At 42.2% G+C, this 20,603-nt stretch overlaps 1 protein-coding gene across 1 annotated transcript in view; it reads right to left on the reverse strand.

The window, feature by feature from the left end:
- LOC126982372 (uncharacterized) overlaps positions 1 to 20,603 on the reverse strand; it is a 260,842-nt gene that overhangs the window by 58,411 nt on the left and 181,828 nt on the right. Inside the window, exons 4-5 of the mRNA XM_050834383.1 lie at positions 11,668 to 11,894; positions 7,023 to 7,245 (exon numbers count right to left, since the gene is read on the reverse strand). Coding sequence (XP_050690340.1) covers positions 7,023 to 7,245; positions 11,668 to 11,844 — 400 coding nt within the window. The 5' untranslated portion in view covers positions 11,845 to 11,894. The remainder of the gene's footprint in view (positions 1 to 7,022; positions 7,246 to 11,667; positions 11,895 to 20,603) is intronic.

Below are 20,603 nucleotides of genomic sequence, written 5' to 3' on the forward strand. Positions count from 1 at the left end.
TGTGTGCCCACGACCTTGACTCTTCTGACTTTTCCACCATCTGGCTAAGACTTCATTGTCATTCTATTACTAAACACATCTGTGCTGTTTATCTCTCACTTAACTCTACAATATAAAATTCTTTGACTACTTGAACTCTAAAGTGGAGCACATCTTGACTCACTCTCCTTTCGCTGAACTCTCCATCCTAGAAGATTTCAATGTTCACCACCAGCTTTGGCTTTCATCCTCTTTCACTGACCAGCCTGGTGAACAAGCCTACAACTTTGCTCTCCTCAATGATCTAGAGCAGCTGGTTCAGCACCCTACACGTATTCCCAACCCTCTTGGAGACAGGCCCAACATACTAGACCTCTTCCTTACCTCTAACCCTTCTGCTTACTCTGTCAAACTGTTCTCTCCGTTGGGCTCCTCCGATCACATTATTTCTGTATCCTGTCCTATCGCTCCTGTACACCCTCTGGACCCATCGAGGAGGCGATGCTTCTGGCATTTTGCTTCAGCTCGGTGGGACGACCTGAGGATGTACTTTTCCGATTTCCCGTGGAATGATTACTGCTTCCAGGATAGAGACACCTGTGTGTGTCCAGCGCATCACAGAGGTGATTGTCTCTGGAATGGAGGCACACATTCTGCTTACTTTCTCTACTCCCCATGCTAAAAAGCCTTGGTGTAATCACGCTTGTTCTCGTGCTGTCGAAGATAGAGAGGCTCACAAAAGGTACCAGAGCCTTCGATCTCCTGCTAAACATGATCTTTATATTTCCGCCCGGAATCGTGCCAAATCTATTCTTCGACTTACCAAAAGCTCTTTCATCAATATTAAATGTCAAAACCTTGCTTTTTCTCATTCTTCCAGAGATTTCTGGCACCTAGCCAAAATACCTCTTCCAATTTCACTTCTTCATCTTTCCCTCCTCTCCTTAACCCTGACGGCAGCACCGCCGTCTCATCTATCTAATGCCCCTTTCACACGAGAGGTTTTTGCCGGTCCGGCACATGCCGCACGGTTTAGCTTTACATTGACTCTTTGAGTGCATTCACACGAAGCCGGAAGTCTTGCCGCTCCGGCAGCCGCACCCTGCCGTACTGCCAGCAAGACCGCAGCGGCAGAAATGCCGCACAACGGTTTCGGTGGTCATGTGTTGCTATGGGCGCCTTCATACATCCGGTGTTTGCTGCGTGCGGCGAGGGATAGCTGTCTGTCAACACTGGGAGGAAAGGCACGCGACCACTTTGTCTGCATCATTGGAAAAGCTGGTATGCACTATATTTTCCATCTTATGAACTTTCAATTAATGTATTTTGAAAATGTAAGTGTCTTACTTATTAATTCTGTATACCTCTGTACAACAAACATCTGCATTTAAATTTCAGGGTTATGGCTAATTTAAATTATCATGACACGGAGCTGTTGATCTCCGAGATTGAAAGACGGCCTTGTTTGTGGGATCCCTCAAGAGAAGATTACAAATATGACTGAAGGAGACACCGAAGCGGATGCGGCAGACACCGCACTTGACCATGGACGTCCAGGTGCCATGCGGCTGCCGTCCGGCATGTGCCGGACCGGCAAAAACCGCTCGTGTGAAAGGGGCCTTAGGCTGAACCCTTCTCACAAAAACTCTGTATAAACTCCAATCTGGACGATTCTGGGCATATTCCTCCTACTTATCCTCCCTCTGAGTCCTTTACGCCTGTTATTAAGATTCTTAAGAATGATGTTTTCTATGCCCTCTTTGGCCTCAACCCTCAGAAGAACTACGGACCATATTTTTGTTTACTTGGTACTGAAAGACCTCGGAATAAACGCCTTCTAAGGAATGAAGCCTTGATATCACTCTCTCCCAAATGTTTGTAATATATATATATATATATATATATATATATATATATATATATATATATATATATATATATATATATATATATATATATATATATATATATATATATATATATATATATATATATATATATATATATATATATATATATATATATATATATATATATGTTACACTGATCTTACGTCAGTGTCCAAGATGTATATAGGCAGTATTAGGCCCTTGAATCTCCATGGTGCATGCAGATATAACACACTATTGTTTTTCAATTGACCGGAAGGGTACAACTGAAATACTAAAAATACACTTCATCTTACCACTAGGTGGATTACATAGACAATGAGCACAAAGGTATTAATAATTTCAAAAACACGAGAATGAGGGGATTGTGCGTGAGTTTCACCTGTGTATCACCGTGGGAAAGCAACCAAAATGATACGTAATATGTGTGTGTGTGTGTGTGTGTGTGTGTGTGTGTGTGTGTGTGTGTGTGTGTCTGGGGAGGGGGGGAAAGCTGTCGAGCCCTTAAGGGCGGCGAGACGAGAATGCTTTTAGTTTCAATGGGAATGTTTAAAAGTAAATGATCATGAAATGTGTAGTAGCTACTGTTAGAAGGGGTTTGGGAGAGGGTAGAAGAGAATGCAGGTGAAGAGGTCCTACCTTCAAGGGACACGAAGCGATACTGTTAGTCTGTTACTGAGAACAGCGGCAGTAGCGTTTTGGTTAAAAACATTTATCTGAATGTGTATCTGGGAAGGAAAGGATATTTTCTACAACAACATATAAAAGCTTTCATGCTAATGATAGAGGCTCGGGCAGGGAGGGATATTACTGATTATTGAGAGTAAACCGGTGACAAAATTTAACAGTGATATGGAGAAACAATGTTGGAAGACAAGTAAGACGAAGGCAAGCCGAGAAATTAGACAAGGCTTGAGTGAGGGGGAGAGGGTTGCGAGGAGGATAACACGAGGGAGAAGAGATGAGATATATGAGATATGAGGCACGAGAGATGAAAGATATAGTAGGGTAGCCTAGAGGTCAGAGTGTTCTCGCGTCCCTCCATTCGGCTTTGAGATGGAGAATGAAATAAAGCAGAATTAACTGTGTTATGAGGATGTATGAGAACTGGATTTAAATGGGGAGGAATAGATGCTGGGTTAATATAAATGGTTTAAGCTATATTCAGACTCAGCTATTAAGTCTGAGTAAGGCCCGTTCGGGAACTCCCCTGGCCACAGCGACGCCAAATCTAGCCTTCGGAGCAAGGACAGCCGCCGGAGTAGCTGTCGTGTGGTGGAAGTGACATGGCGGCCTTGGTCACTGACGACGTCGGAAAGGAACACTGTCACAAAATATGGATTTTTTTACGATTCATTGCTATTCTTCTTAAAAGCGACACAGCGCTATATAGCCTTATGTATTGTACATAGAATATTTAATGCACAATTAAAAATAGTAAATGGCTGACCTATTGATGTATTGGTGGTGATGTGGCGCGCTGTGGAGTGGCTTAGGCCCCACCCAAACGGGCATCATAGTTGTGTCTGACTACAGTACATTAGATATCTGACATGATTTCCCTGGCAGTACAAAAGTAAACTGATTTTTTACCTATATTTATCATGTAATATAAAGTAATATTGTTATCCATTATTTATTTTATTCATGTTGATTTCCAAAGGGTAATTTTATGGTTAATTAGGTTTGATTTATACACGTGAATTAATAAAGAGACAGAAGTCATGCTTGGTGTGTGCGGCTGCTGAGGAATACTGAATGCCATTATGAGATAATAGCAATATAATTCTGATACATGATATCTGTTCTGAATAATGCAGTTATATAATTAAAAATAACAATGTCTCATTCCTATCTTAAAATAAACATCCTTCAAAATATTAAACAGGCGTTGTGGAAACGAAGGATGGGAAGCAGCGGAGGCAGCCCGCAAGCGCAGGCATGTGTGCAAGATGGCGCCTGCATGGGGAGCGACTGGCCTGACTGTCCCTGACTACGACTCTGATGTGTGTGTGTGTGTGTGTGTGTGTGTGTGTGTGTGTGTGTGTGTCCAAAATATACTTTACGTTTCAATCTTTCAAACAATAAGGAAATAAACTATTACCCTAACAAGAAAGGGTATTACAGGCCAATGCTTCAACCTGTTATATGAAAATCGCTTCCTTATTTTCAGCGACACCGTAGTCCACTTGACCAGTTTGCTGAAGATAATAACAATAACAACAACAAGGGTTTCCTTTTTTAATACAAACTAGAGAGCAATAACAAGAAGGAAAGAGAAAACCTTGATTTGATTGCACACCTTCCTCGAATCTGCTACTAGTTTGAGTTCCAGGCGTTTACAAATGTTGAAGGAGAGAGAAAACTGGTGGAAGGGAATGGAAAAAATGAATTCTCTTTTGGAAAGCTCGCAAGAAAACCGAAGCGACACGCAATGACTTGCAGTTAGATATTACGTTTTCAGAACATTACCTCCGCCTTAGACTCGCTGCTGCACTTATGTCCTTGTGTGAGTCATGTTGTGTCCCCTGTGGCTGTGAAGAGGGAGGAAGAGGAGGAGGAGAAGAAAGGCGAGGAGGAGGAGAAAGGGGAGGGAGAGGAAGAAGAGGCGAGAGAGGAGGAGGAGGAGGAGGAGGAGGAGGAGGAGGAGGAGGAGGAGGAGGAGGAGGAGGAGGAGGAGGACAAGGGAAAAGTAAGAGAAGATGAAGAGGGAAAAGTAAGAGATGAAGAGGAGAACAAGGAAAAAGTAAAAGATGATGGAGAGGAGGACAAGGAAGAAGTGGTGGAGGACGAGGGGGAGGAAGTGCTCTAAAGATGGGGAAGAGTATGAGTTGGAGGCTTAAGTAAATATGAGGAAAAGCAAAGAAACATGATTAAATATTTCAGAAAAAAAAGAATAACAGTTAAGTTCAAAGGGCAATAGTGCTAGAGGTGCTGATGGTGGTGATGGATATAGAGGCGATGGTACTGGCAATCTCTTTGGCGGTTGTAATAGTTGGAATGGTGATAGGGATTGTGGAGGAGGCGGTGGTTCGTTTGCTAATGGTGGTCATAGTGTTTCGTCGGATAGCTGAAGTGACGTTGGTGTTGGCAGTAGGAGAGATAATTGCAGGGATTCTGGTGACATTAGCTATAGTGACGATGTTTTTTGAAGGTGGCGTTAGCGGCAGTGGTGGGGATCTTGGCAGAGGCAGGGTTAGTGATACAACCCTGCACTGGCGTCAGTATGGCTGTTTCGGCTAAGTAAAGTACTCGTATATTTCATTCCTTTCATTCCTCTCTCTCTGTCTCTATTGTGTCTTAGACTGAAGGTGGAAGACTCATTTTCGTTGCTTTTCGCATTTCCGGCTTACTCCTTTCCTCACACTCTCATAAGTCTACTGGCAGGCCTTTCACCTTATATTTGCTGTGTTGATTACATAGCCTAGAGAGCTTGGTCGCCCTTTTCCTTGAACAGCTGAGAAATGCCGCCAAAGCACCGTCGGCAACGAATGGGAGGTTGAATTCAATAAGCTTAATTAAACTGTACATGAATGTATAGAGATTTTGAAACGGCAGGAACATTTTATTATTTCAGTCAGTTTGAATTCATGGAGTCTACCTTTGCCATATTCATTTCCACTGATTCAAGCTTTGTCACCTAAGTTAATTTATCTGCTTGAGTGTATCGTAATCTTAGTCCTTTTTTTTTAAGTTTTAGCCTTAAACGCCGGTAGGCTTTCTTCTTGGGGCCTGATGGTCGGCCCCAGTCCGTTATGGCGCATGCACATGTTGATAGTGGCGCCATCTTGCTTTGCCCATGCCCATGCTGTCCTGGGGAGCTCATCTTTGATCCTCTTCAGAGCGAAAATCTACAGATCGGGTTGATCGGTTCTTTTCAGGACATATGTGGATAGTCTTCGGCCACTCGGCGGTGAAAATCACAGCTAGGGGGCGGGACTCGACAACGCGTCCTCCTGGACGCGGGGTAATAACTAGGGCTAGTGTTACACATTCACGATCTTGACTCCCGACGTTAGAAAATGTAGCTATTCACGGTGGTCGCCATGCCTCTTCCCTACTATCTTCAAGCGATCCCGGGGATCTTGCGGCATCGCCATATCTCACCGACCGTCGCAGCGCGTCAGTCCACACTCCGACAGTTTTGAAAATTCCAAAACAATCGGCCCCATCTCCGATAGCTGTCATTCGTCGGCAATAAACCACGACCTTCGCATGTTCATCTCAACAACGTTGCAACAACGTAGTTTCGACGTCGGTAATGGTCGGCATTTAATGGTAGGATCTACTTATGACTGCCGTATCTTAAGTCTGGCAGCGCATTCTCCCAACCGAACGCATGCAGATGTGGCCACGGCGCCGCACCGACCATCTGTGTGGAGGAGGGATGATCGTAGGGTGATCGCTAGTCGCAGGCCAGGCTTCAGGGGTGTTGTCTCCAGAATATTTGCTGTTTTTCAGTGCGGGAGCCAACACGTTGCACCAACTCATCGAACAGGATATTGTCATCCACGAGAAAGTTTCTGTACAGGTTTGGATCTTCAGCCTAAAACTCCCTCATCAGGTAGTCATTATGACTCAGTTTCAGGTACTGCGTGTATGATGAATGAATGAATGAAAAGAGCAGGTAAGGTGGGGTCAAGACCGATGTATGGTCAGACTCATGGTAGGTCAGGGCTGGGCAAAGAAGCGGCTGATGTCACCTGCTTTCTGCCAGTGTCAGTGACCAGCTACTGACAAGAATGATCTCACTCTTTCCGCTCCTCGGCCTTTCCACCCATTATCCTTCCATGGTGCTGGCAGTACTACAGTGATTCTTGGTCAAAGTCAGGATTCATACCCCCGCCTAAATTCCTGTTGCAGTTAAGTTACCAAGGACTGTAATCTCATGCAAAATTGATTTGAGAGAGAGAGAGAGAGAGAGAGAGAGAGAGAGAGAGAGAGAGAGAGAGAGAGAGAGAGAGAGAGAGAGAGAGAGAGAGAGAGAGAGAGAGAGAGAGAGAGAGAGAGAGAGAGAGAGAGAGAGAGAGAGAGAGAGAGAGAGAGAGAGAGAGAGAGAGAGAGAGAGAGAGAGAGCAGACAGACAGACAGACAAGTCTAAGACAAATTTAAAATAAAATAAAACACTACCAAAATATAAACTACGATACTCACCGAAGACGGACAGGTCGACGGGGAAGGTGATGGGGTCCGTGGGGTGAGTGTTGATCTGACACTCATATCGTCCTGAATCGCGAGGCTGCACGGAGTTGATCTTCAGAACCCATGACTGGGCGTTCGAGTCCGGGGAGTGAATCACCTCGAATCTGTCGTCTGCCGTGTACGTGTACTGAGCCACCGTCAGGATGTGTAGGTCTGACACCCTGATCCACGATACCTGCGAGTTAGAGTGTGAAGGTGTGGTTAGGAAAGTGTGTGTGTGTGTGTGTGTGTGTGTGTGTGTGTGTGTGTGTGTGTGTGTGTGTGTGTGTGTGTGTGTGTGTGTGTTAGGGTAACGTGAACATTGCACTGTAAGTGTTATGTGTGCAAGTTCATATTAACAAGAATATTATAAAACAACAGCAGCCAGTTATTCAGCTGGGTTATAAAATAAATTGCTTTGACAATCATGTACATAGTCTATCAATCGTTCAGTCGGTTAAATAAATAAATAAATAAATAAATAAATAAATAAATAAATATATATATATATATATATATATATATATATATATATATATATATATATATATATATATATATATATATATATATATCTATATATATATAAATTCTTTTTTTTACATCAAAGACAACGGCTCAATTGCAACAAAAAGAATGCAAAAATAAAGCCCGGTACTCGCTGCTCCCATAAAAGATAAAAGTAAAGAGTAGCCAAAAGAGTAGTCAACTTCGGTTGGAGAGGTGTCTTGATACACACTTCTTCAAAGAGGACAAGTCATAGGCAAGAGGATATACGGATGAAGGAATGCTGTTCCAGAGTTAACCAGTGAAGGGGATGAAAGAATGGAGATGCTGGGTTCACTCTTGCATAAGGGGTTTGGACTGTATTGGGATGAGCATGAGTAGAAAGTGGCGGGAGAGGGGGAGGCATGCAGTTAGCAAGTTCAGAAGAGCAGTCAGCATGAAAATATCGATAGAAGATAGAAAGAGAGGCAATTGTGGCGGAATTTAAGGGTAGAAAACTGCTAGTAAGAGGGGTGTTGATAAGACAAAGGGCCTTTAACTTTACTCTGTCTGGTAAGGCTGTGGGTGTGAACCCCCCTCCCACATGGTATGCAAACTCCATAAGAGAACGAACATGGCCATGCATATGGACATATCCATATGGACAGCATCTAGGAGGGGGAAAAGAGTTGGCGGAGACGATACAGAACACCCAACCTCGAGGAAGATGATTTAGCGAGAGAAGTGATATGAAGATTCCAGTTTAGATTTTGAGTTAAGGATATACCAAGGATGTTTAGTGGAGGTGACAGGTGTGTGTTGTCGAAGAAAAAGGGATAGGTGTTTGGAAGATTGTGTCGAGTTGATAGGTGGAGAAAATGAGTTTTAAAAGCATTAAAGGACACCAAGTTTCTATTGGCCCAATTGGAAATAATAGCAAGATCTGAGGTCGAGTTCTGCAGTCTTCAGCCTGGAATTACGTAATTCTATGAGGGTCTTCTGTAAAATTATGTTGAGTAATGCAGAGTAGAGTCATCAGCATAGGAGTGCATAGGGCAGCTTGTTATAGAAAGAAGATCATTAATGAACAACAGAAAGAGAGTGGGTGATAGGACAGAGCCATGTGGGACACCACTGTTGATAGGCTTAAGGGTAGAACAGTGACCGTCTTCCACAGCAGAGACAGAACGGCCGGAAAGGAAACTGGAGATGAATGTACAGAGAGAGAGAGGGGTGGAAACCGCAGGAGGGAAGTTACTAATGCAAAGACTCTATCAAAGACTTTTGATATGTCAATGGCAACCCCAAAGTTTCACATAAACGGCTAAGAGAGGATGACCAAGAGTCAGTTAGGAAGGCAAGAAGATCACCAGAACACCTTTTGCGGAATCTGTACTGGCGATCACATAGCAAGTTATAAGTTGAATCGTCCACTCTGGACGATTTTGGGCATATTCCTCCTACTCATCCCCCCTCTGACTCCTTTATGGCAGTTATTAAGATTCTAAAGAATGATGTTTTCCATGCCCTCTCTGGCCTCAATCCTCAGAAGGCTTATGGATCTGATGGAGTGCCTCCTATTGTCCTTAAAAACTGTGCCTCCGTGCTGACACCCTGCTTGGTCAAACTCTTTCGCCTCTGCCTGTCAACATTTACCTTTCCTTCCTGCTGGAAGTGTGCCTTCATACAGCCTGTGCCTAAGAAGGGTGACCGCTCCAATCCCTCAAACTACCGCCCTAAAGCTTCACTTTCCTGTCTATATAAAGCTTTTGAATCAATCCTTAACCGTAAGATTCAAAAGCACCTTTACACTTCTGACCTTTTATGTGATCGCCAGTATGGGTTCCGCAAGGGGCGTTCTACTGGCGATCTTCTTGCTCTCTTAACTGATTCTTGGTCATCTTCTCTTAGTCGTTTCGGTGAAATTTTCTCAGTTGCGCTAGACATATCGAAAGCTTTCGATAGAGTCTGGCACAAGTCTTTGCTTTCTAAAGTGCCCTCTTTCGGATTCTATCCCTCTCTCTGTTCCTTTATCTCCAGTTTCCTTTCCGGCCGTTCTATCTCTGCTGTGGTAGACGGTCACTGTTCTTCCCCTAAACCTATCAACATTGGTGTTCCACAGGGCTCTGTCCTATAACCCACTTTCTTCCTGCTATTCATCAATGATCTTTCCATAACAAACTGTCCTATCCACTCATACACTGACGACTCCAACCTGCATTATTCAACTTCTTTCAATAGAAGACCCTCTCAACAGGAATTACATGACTCCAGACTGGAGGCTGCAGAACACTTAACCTCAGACCTTGCTATCAATTCCGATTTGGGGTAAAAGGAACCTTGTGTCCTTCAATGCCTCAAAAACTCTATTTCTCCACCTATCAACTCGACACAATCTTCCAAACACCTATCCCCTATTTATCGACAACACTCAGTTGTCATCTTCTTCAACACTAAATATCCTCGGTCTATCCTTAAATCAAAATCTTAACTGGAAACTTCACATCTCCTCTCTCACTAAATCAGCTTCCTCGAGGCTGGGCGTTTTGGATCGTGTCCGCCAGTTCTTCTTCCCCGCACAGTTGCTATCCATATACAGGGGCCTTGTCCGCCCTCGTATGAAGTATGCATCTCACGTGTGGGGGGGCTCCACTCACACAGCTCTTCTAGACAGAGTTTAGTGTCAGGCTCTTCGTCTCATTAGCTCTCCTCCTCTTACTGATAGTCTTCTACCTCTTAAATACTGTCCAAATTCCTTATGCAAGAGTTAACCAACATCTTCACTCTTTCATCCCTCACGCTGGTAAACTCTGGAACAATCTTTCTTCATATGTATTTCCTCCTGCCTATGACTTTAACTTTTTCAGAGTTCTCTTATAAAGAAGTAATCATTCCAGGTCGTCCCACCGAGCTGAAGCAAAATGCCAGAAGCACCGCCTCTTTGGTGGGTCCAGAGGCTGTACAGGAGCGATAGAACAGGATACAGATATAAGGTTGTGATGAGAGGAGCCCAACGGGGTGAACAGTTTGACAGACTAAGCCGAAGGGTTAGAGGTTAGGAAGATATCTATAATGTTGGGCATGTCTCCAAGGTGGTCGGGAATACGTGTACGGTGCTGAACCAAGTGTTCTCGATCATTGAGGAGAGCAAAGTTGTAGGCTTGTTCAACAGGCTGGTCGGTGAAAGAAGATGACAGCCAAAACTGGTGGTGAACATTGAAATATCCTAAGATGGAGATTTCAGCGAAGGGAGAGTGGGTGAAGATTCAAATAGTCAAAGAATTTTACATCGGGGTGTCCACGATGCACATTCTAGTATCACGCCATCCTCTCTCTCAAGGCCTTAAACTGCTACCTTTCATAAAACATCCCTTCCGCTGTACTCGACGTTCTACTATAGCTCATCCCTATACTCACCAAACCCTTTATGCAGGAGTTAACCAGCATCTCCATTCTTTCATCCCCTTCACTGGTAAACTCTGGAACAGCCTTCCTTCGTCTGTATTTCCTCCTGCCTATGACTTAACCTCTTTCAAGAGGAGTGTATCAGACACCTCTCCATCCGAAATTGACCTCTCTTTTGGCCACTCTTTACTTTTTGCTTTTCGGAGCAACGATTATCGGGCTTTTTTTTCTACACTTTCTTTTTGTTGCCCTTGAGTTGCTTCCTGTGCTGTAATATATATATATATATATATATATATATATATATATATATATATATATAGATATATATATATATATATATATATATATATATATATATATATATATATATATATATATATATATATATATATACACACACACACACACCCACACACACCCACACCCACCCACACACACACACACACACACCCACACACACACACACACACACACACACACACACACACACACACACACACACACACACACACACACACACACACACACACACACACACACACACACACACACACACACACATACACACATTCAATGGATTCTGATTCATGACAACACTATAACACTACAACAAGCGAGGAAAGAGGAAGGAAGGGACAACCGGCAAAAGAGGAAGCAAAAAAAGTAGCGAGCGGGACGTTGAGGTAAATCATAGGAATTTTAGATACGAAACATAAGTCCTTACTGTCCTGTTTCCTCTGTTGTGGACGATGCAGTGGAGGTAAGCAATGTCGTCCTTCAGTGCTGTCACATTCTGGGGTGGCGAAGGGTCAAACGTTGGCCCAGGGGAGTTAGGTTCCCAGGGAAGAGGCCGCTGCTCCCCCTTGGAGGGAGGCGAGGGCTCCGGGACCATTCTCGGCATGCCACCAACATAGTAAACTGCCCCCAGGACCTTACCCCATCCCTGAGTGCCTGAGGAGACAAAGAGGAGAGGAAATGTTAGTATGCTTCCGTTTCTACTTATTTTCTCTTGTTCAGGTGTGTTTATGCGCGCGTGTGTGTGTGTGTGTGTGTGTGTGTGTGTGTGTTAGAGAGAGAGAGAGAGAGAGAGAGAGAGAGAGAGAGAGAGAGAGAGAGAGAGAGAGAGAGAGAGAGAGAGAGAGAGAGAGAGAGAGAGAGAGAGAGAGAGAGAGAGAGAGAGAGAGAGAGAGAGAGAGAGAGAGAGAGAGAGAGAGAGAGAGAGAGAGAGAGAGAGAGAGAGAGAGAGAGAGAGAGAGAGAGAGAATATTTTTGAGAGAGAGAGAGAGAGAGAGAGAGAGAGAGAGAGAGAGAGAGAGAGAGAGAGAGAGAGAGAGAGAGAGAGAGAAAAGATCCCAGAACAATTACAGGTGGAGGGCTGTCTTGCTACTTTTATCTTGAATGAGTTCAAGTCGTAGGCAGGAGTAAATACAAACAATGGAGTATTGTTCCAGAGTTTAATAGCGGAAGAGATGACAGAATAAAGATGCTGATCAACTCTTGCAGAAGGGATCTGAATAAGTAGGGATAGGCAAGAGTAGAAAGCCGTGTCCAGCGGGGCCACGGGAAGGGTTGAGGCATGCAGTCAGCAAGTTCAGAAGAGCAGTCAGCATGAATATATCGATAGAGGATAGAAAGAGGCAACATTACGGCGGAATTTACGAGGTCGAAGACTACTAGCTACAGGATGGGAGTTAACATCAGATCTTAATATAATTTCCGAATGATACTGAAGTTGTCCCTCAATACCTCAAATATTAAATGTGTCTTCATGTAAATCCGACATAATCTTCCAGCCATTTATCCCCTATTTTTCGATAACAAGCAGCTGTCACCTTCTTTTGCAATAAACATGCTTTGTTTATCCCTAACGCAAAATCTTAACTGAAAACTTCATTATCTCCTCTCTCATTAAACCACTATTCTCTATGATAGGCGTTTTGTATCGTCTCTGCCAGTTAATTTCCCCCTAACAGATGCTTTCCATATACAGAGGCCTTGTCCGCCATTGTACAGAGTATGCATCTCATGTGTGGGGAGGCTCAACACACACAGCTCTGCTAGACAATTTGCCGTCAAAGGCTCTTCGTCTCATTAATCGTTCTGCAGCGTCCAGCCGAAAATCATGTAATTCCTGTTTTTGTCTTCTGTCAAAAGATGTTGAGTAATGCAAAGTAAAGTCATCAGCATATGAATAGAAAGGACAGCTTGGTTTGGAAAGATCATTGATGAATATCAGAAAGAAAGTGGGGGATAGAACAGAGCCCTTCGTGACACCATTGTTAATAGGTTTAGGGGAAGAACAGTGACCGTCTACCACAGCAGAGATAGATCGGCCAAAAAGGAAACTGGAGATGAAGGTACAGAAGGAGGGATATAATCCGTCGGAGGGTAGTTTAGAAAGCAAAAATTTGTGCCAGACTCTCAAAAGCATTCGAGATATCTAAGGCAACAGCAAAAATTTCACCTAAACGGCTCAGAGAGGATGACCAGGAGTCAGTTAAGAAGGCAAGAAGACGACCAGTAGAACGCCCCTTGCATAACCCATACTGGTGATCAGAAAGAAGGTCGGAAGTTGATGGATGCTTAAGAACTTTCCTATTAAGGGGGCGTAAGAGGCGAAAATCTTGAAATTTCTCTTTGAATTACCTTTTTTTTTTTTTTTTTGAGAAAGCTGGGGTCAGGGATAAATGCGTTAAAATATTACTAAAATCTGACACCTGTATTTAGGCGAGAATTCAACTTTTATGACTCTCCCGCACGCTGATATGGCGCGCGACTGCTCAGTCGCTCCATTCCCTCTCTTTTTGATGGAGTTGTATATGTTTTTTTTTTTTTTTGCTGATTTGTTGATTACAAGTGGTCAATGAAGGATGACAAAGGTGGCCTAAGCATCGGGTGACTCATTTTAGAGAGAGAAAGAGATAGCGACTCAGAGCACACTCCTACATCGGTCTCACCTTCATTCAAGCTTTTTTCCTTGTTTTGCGATGCCTTTAGTCAGCGAGAATAGGGAGGCAATGTAGGATAGGGCGAGTACTGCTTTGGAAGCTTGACTTGCGAAGATAAAGAGGCTGGATTAGGCGGGAGAAGAGGAAGAAGCCCCATGATACCCGTATAGTTTTGTACATAATATCCATAGAAAAGGAGAGGACCAGGTACCAGCTAACCAGAAATAGCTACATACAATGTAAAAACAGTATATCAATCATATAAGATAGTTTTGGTTGAATAACTACTCAGGTACATGACGATGTTGTTACTTAAAACTTATTTTGCTGATTTCTCGAAATGTTAATTTTCGATAAACAAGATGTAATGACTTTATAACTTACTAACCTATATTCACGGGCATTGCTTTGTTGAAAAGAAAAATGAAATGGCTAAATTTCCATTGATCGCTTTTTTGTTAAGTCGCACAGTTTTTTAATAAGAGAAAAATAATGAAAAAGATGCATTTGCTTAGGTGAGGACAATATAAATGAATATATAATATTTAACATAAAGAAATCCCAGGTATCGATCAATGAAAAGGTAGCAGAGTGGTCATTTTCTGTTTCGCATCAAAGGACAAAGGTGTATAACCACATATCAAAAAAGTATTACGAAAAGAACAACCTAAAAAAACGGCTCCCGAAAAAAAATGTATATACAAAAAGTACTGGCGCTATCTCCTTCAGGCCTGGCCATAAATACCCCCATTGCGCCTATTGTATGGTACTCGCCTCTCAGCTCAGAACTTTTAATTTAATTTGCTTCCCTATGTCGCCATTACGCCCCCCGTAAGGATTGTTTCAAAAGCTTTAGAAAGACCTGAAAGTAAAGCTATTATCGTTAATATTTTTCCAATATTATTGTAAATGAAAATATATAAGAATAAATTATAAAAGAAATGACTGCGTCTTTAATCGAGCCCCGGCATAGGTTCCATGACGTATAGATCAAAGGACAAAAAGTTGATTATACCCCAGCCAGGAATCGAACCACACCTGTGGTTCAATTCCTGGTTGGGGTATAATCAAACTGTCTTCCTTTGATCAATAATAATAATCATAATGAAAATAATAATAATAATAATAATAATAATAATAATAATAATAATAATAATAATAATAATAATAATAATAATAATAATAATAATAATAATAATAATAATAATAATAATAATAATAATAATAATAATAATAATAATAATAATAATAATAATTATAATAATAATAATAATAATAATAATAATAATAATAATAATAATAATAATAATAATAATAATAATAATAATAATAATAATAATAATAATAATAATAATAATAATAATAATAATAATAATAATAATAATAATTATAATAATAATAATAATAATAATAATAATAATAATAATAATAATAATAATAATAATAATAATAATAATAATAATAATAATAATAATAATAATAATAATAATAATAATAATAATTAGTAATAATTATAAATAGCGATCCAGAAAATAGGTATAATAATCATACTACTACTACTACTACTACTACTAATAATAATAATAATAATAATATCGTTATTATTATTATTATTATTATTATTATTATTATTATTATTATTATTATTATTATTATTATTATTATTATTATTATTATTATTATTATTATTATTATTATTATTATTATCATCATTATAATGTTGAAAGTATGAGCTGTCTGGAATGAGATTCGAATGAACGTGAATACAGTTCCCTGGTGACGAGGGGCGACATGGAGCTTCTCACGGCATCAGTGACAAAGTCGTATGGATTAGGGACACGCTGAGAGGCACGACAGATTTAGTAAAGATAAACTTAAATAATATGGAAGTAGGTCTTATTACTGTCAGCAAAGCTTTCAGCTTTCACTAGTCGGCTGCAAGACAAAGGCCTCTCCTATCGTTTACGAAATCTAAAGGAAACAGAAGATAGAGTAACAAAAACGTTGAAGTTTGCTCTATACATATCTGCATATATGTTGTAGGGTTATCTATATAGTATAGCATGAAGGGATTTTAAATATTTTCCAAAGATTTCAGTAAAAACCGAAGTAAATGTTGATGGCAGGAGATTCATACACCAGGCACGAGATCGACGTGGCCTAAACCCTCTCATCACAACATCATATGAATAAATGACAATCGTCGTAAACAAAACTAAAACAACATCGTACCCGTCGTGTCTGTCATTTTTTTAGCACTCCTCGTGCTACCCCAAGTCATTGACAGGAAGTGTCGTGTGCTTGTTCATGGCAATGCCATCCCACTTGGAGAAGAGGGAAGGGAAAAGAAGAGGGAGAAGAGAAAAGGTGCTTGTATGTTTCTCACTCAGTGACCGGAAAGCATGAAGAAAGAAATGCGAGTAAACTTGCAGACTGCGAGAAGGGGGGAACCTGAGAGAGAGAGAGAGAGAGAGAGAGAGAGAGAGAGAGAGAGAGAGAGAGAGAGAGAGAGAGAGAGAGAGAGAGAGAGAGAGAGAGAGAGAGAGAGAGAGAGAGAGAGAGAGAGAGAGAGAGAGAGAGAGAGAGAGAGAGAGAGAGAGAGAGAGAGAGAGAGAGAGAGAGAGAGAGAGAGAGAGAGAGAGAGAGAGAGAGATATATATATTACGTAGATTTACAAAGATGTTCAAATCAGACAGATCCTATTGTCAATATATATTAGGTAAACTTTTCGTCTCATCATCTTCCCCCTCTTACTGGCAGTCTTCTACCTCGTAAACTCCGCCGCCATGTTGCCTTTCTATCTTCTATCGATATTTTCATGCTGACTGCTCCTCTGAATCTGCTAACTGGATGCACCCCCCCCCCCTTCAAACGGACCCGCTGCACGCGACATTCTACTTTTGCTCATCTTCATTCCATCCAGATCCTTAATATAATAGTTAACTAACATCTTCATTCTTTCATTTCATCCGCTGGTAAACTTTGGAACAGCCTTCCTTCGCCTTTATATATTTCTGCCTACGATTTGAACTCTTTCATAAGGAGATTAGCAAGACACCTCTTCTTCCGAAATCAATCTCTCGTGTGGCCTCTTATTGTTTCCTTTGCTGGAGTAGCGCCTAGAGCATTTTTATTGTTTTATTGTTATATTGTCCCCCGGCATACGCCGGGGGGCGCGTCGCTTCGCCCACCCTACGACGCCAAGCCCGGGGGTCCCTCCGGGCGAGTCTCCATGCAGGCCCCCTTCCCATCCTGAGTACCTCCCGGCAGGATCTATCGACTTGCTCAAGCCACGAACTCCGTGGGCGTCCCCTTGGCCTCCTCCACTCAGGATTGTCTCTTACAGAGACAACCCGATGAGCAGGATCAGCTTCAGGGTAACGTGCCACGTGCCCGTATAGCCGGAGTTGGAGTTGACGAACTATGCAGGTAATATATATCGAATCAGTCTCACGGAATAGTCGCCGGTTTGACACAAAGTCATTCCAGCGATATTCCATGATTCTGCGTAGACAGTTATTACCAAAGGCATCAATCCGCCTCTCCAAGTCCCTATTTAGTGTCCATGTCTCACAGCCGTAGAGTAAGACAGGGAGCACAAGGGACTTGAAGATCCGGATCTTTGTCCTTCTGCACAGGTATCGACAACGCCATATACTCCATATACGCTATATACCGTAGGCCAGATAAATCCGTCGTAAGACTTCGTTGTTATGAACCAAGATACGTGAAACTTTCTGAGATCTCAACGTCCCCGCCACACGCATGAACAGACTGTACTGTGCCATCCAGTAAGCCTCCAAACACCTGTACCTTGATTTTGGCCCAGGAGACCTAAAGTCACAAGGGCTTCGCCTCCTCGTGCAGTGCCTCGAGAGCCATCACCAAAACCTCCAGCGGCTGTGCCAGGATTACTGCATCATCAGCAAAAACAAGGTCAGTGACCCTGGTATTGCCAATGGATGCTCCGCAATGACTCGGGTCCACAACTCTGCCCAGTACCCAGTCCATACAAGTGTTGAAAAGCGATGGGGCAAGGACACAGCCCTGCCTCACTCCGCATTCACGGGAAAAAAAGCTGGACAAGCCCTCCACACTTCACAGCACTCTCTGTCCCAGAATACAGCCTAGTAAACAAACCAATAGTCCTCGCAGGAATCCCACGGAGTCGCAGAAGATCCCAGACTGCCTCACGATGCACTGAATCAAACGCCTTCTTGAGGTCGACATAGGCTGCAAGCATCCCCTGCCGAAACTCACGTCGGCGCTCCACCAGTACGCGAAGCGCTAGGATACGGTCAGTTGTTGACTTACCAGGCGTGAACCCAGACTGTTCCTGGCAGATCTCTGCAGCTTCAGCAGCTGGCTGCGAATTCGCTTCAGCAATAGGTGGGCAAGTACCTTGCCTGGCACACTGAGCAGTGTAATACCAGGGTAGTTGTTGCAGTCCTGGCGGTCCCCTTTCCCTTTCCAGATAGGGACGACCAACACCCTCTTCTAGTCAAGAGAAATGGTATCGGACTGCCATACGGCAGTCAAGACCACATGCAACCCGTGGCTCATGGCCTCACCTCCAGCTTTGAGCAGCTCCTTGCTGATGTTACAGGCCTCTCTGACCTCGCCCAGAGAGGGTGGGCTTTCGTCAATGGGTGGGATAGCATCCGCCACCTGCAACCCAGCTACTGGAAGCTGCCCACGTGGAGGGTCCGCCACGTACAACTGCTCAAAGTACTCAGCCCAACGAGCCCTCTGCGTGTGTGTATATATATATATATATATATATATATATATATATATATATATATATATATATATATATATATATATATATATATATATATATATATATATATATATATATATATATATATATATATATATATATATATATATATATATATATATATATATATATATATATATATATATATATATATATATATATATATATATATATATATATATATATATATATATATATATATATATATATATATATATATATATATATATATATATATATATATATATATATATATATATATATATACAAAATATTTAAAAACTTTTTTGAAATATGTTTCTTGATTTCGCTGGCTTTTGACATTTCCCTCGCCTGTTTTTTTTTATACTTACCTCTTAACGCTTTCTTATCTTTGTGAAGAATTTTTATGTTGACCATTTACCCCAGTAGCTGAGATGGAACACCAAACACACACACACACACACACACACACACACACACACACACATGAATCCACACACAAAAAAATAAATAAATAAGATAATAAAACAAATAAACACGCACACACACACAAAAAAAATTCGTGTCTCCCCTCATCCTTCATAAATATACACACTTCCTCTCCTCCCTCTCTCCTTTCATCTCTATTCCTTCGTTTGCCTTTTCCCTTCCTCTCATTTTTTTTTGTGCAGAATAACGTGTGAATATATTTGACAAGGGACGTAGTTGATATCCCTTCTTCGCCTATACTGACTGCCCTTATTTTCTGCAGGAACAGTGTAAGTGTAAGCTTATTCTTTTGCAAATACCCTACCTCCTGTATCATATGTAAATGATAGGGAATCAGCCTGCCAACACCTTAATCCTATAGAGAGCTATGCCTCTTGTAAAGCTGTGGGGAAATGCTGTAAGGTCTTGATTAAATGGAGTATTGGGAGGGAATAATATTTACGATACTGAAAAGAATATCTGGACAGAGAACATCATACGTATCTCAGTAATAATATAAAGTAAAGGCAAGCGACAGATTATAAAGTTGAAATTTAGAACAGAAAAAAAATAGTGGCACGCTGCAATCTGTTCATGTACCTCTTTCCCAGCCGTTTTATAAGGAACCTAACTAACTATGTAATGAAGAGTATACGACCGGGGATGCGCCACTCCACTCACTCACGCCTCCACACCCGCATGTCCCCTTGAACACGCTCCCGTGCCGCTACCCTATCTGTCCAAAGTCCCTCCTGGCAGGATCAATGACTTGCCCCAGCAATAAGTTATGTGGGCGTCCCTTTGGTCAACTCCACTCAGCAGCATGCCAGGCGCTTAAATAGCCAGAGTTTACGTTCACGAGCTGAGGTGGTAACCGGCATCGGTTCAGTTTCATCGCGTAGTCGCTGGTTCGACACGGTCATTTTAGCGATACCCCATGTTCCTGCGAATGCGATTGGTACCAAAGGTATCGATATGCCACTCCAAGTCACTATTCAGTGTCCTTGTCTCACAGCCATACAGTAAGACAGGGAACACAAGCGATTCAAAGATTCGAATCTTTGTCCGTCTGCAGAGATATCAACAACGCCACATGCTCGTGATGAGCAAGTTCATAACACCGTGGGCCAGGCCAATATGTCAAGTGACTTCTTGGTGAGACCACCATTGTTATGTACAACACTATCAAGGTATGTGAATCGTGATAACCTCGACATCCTCACCACATCCAGTGTGTCATCCAGCTAGCCTCCAAACGACTGGAACTTTGTTTTGACACAGGAGACCTTCACCCCCGGAGGCTTTGACTCCTCATCCAGCACTCTGAAAACAAACACCAGGGTCCCCAGCGAATCCGCGCGAAATACAGAATCAACAGCACCGTGGTCCAGGCCAATCCGTCGAGTGACTTCCTGGTAAGACTCACCATTCTTCGCACTACGCTACCAAGGTATGTAAACTTTTGTTGTCCTCGATATC

The sequence above is a fragment of the Eriocheir sinensis genome, chromosome 50 (genome assembly GCF_024679095.1).
Source record: "Eriocheir sinensis breed Jianghai 21 chromosome 50, ASM2467909v1, whole genome shotgun sequence".
Classification (NCBI taxonomy): domain Eukaryota; kingdom Metazoa; phylum Arthropoda; class Malacostraca; order Decapoda; family Varunidae; genus Eriocheir; species Eriocheir sinensis.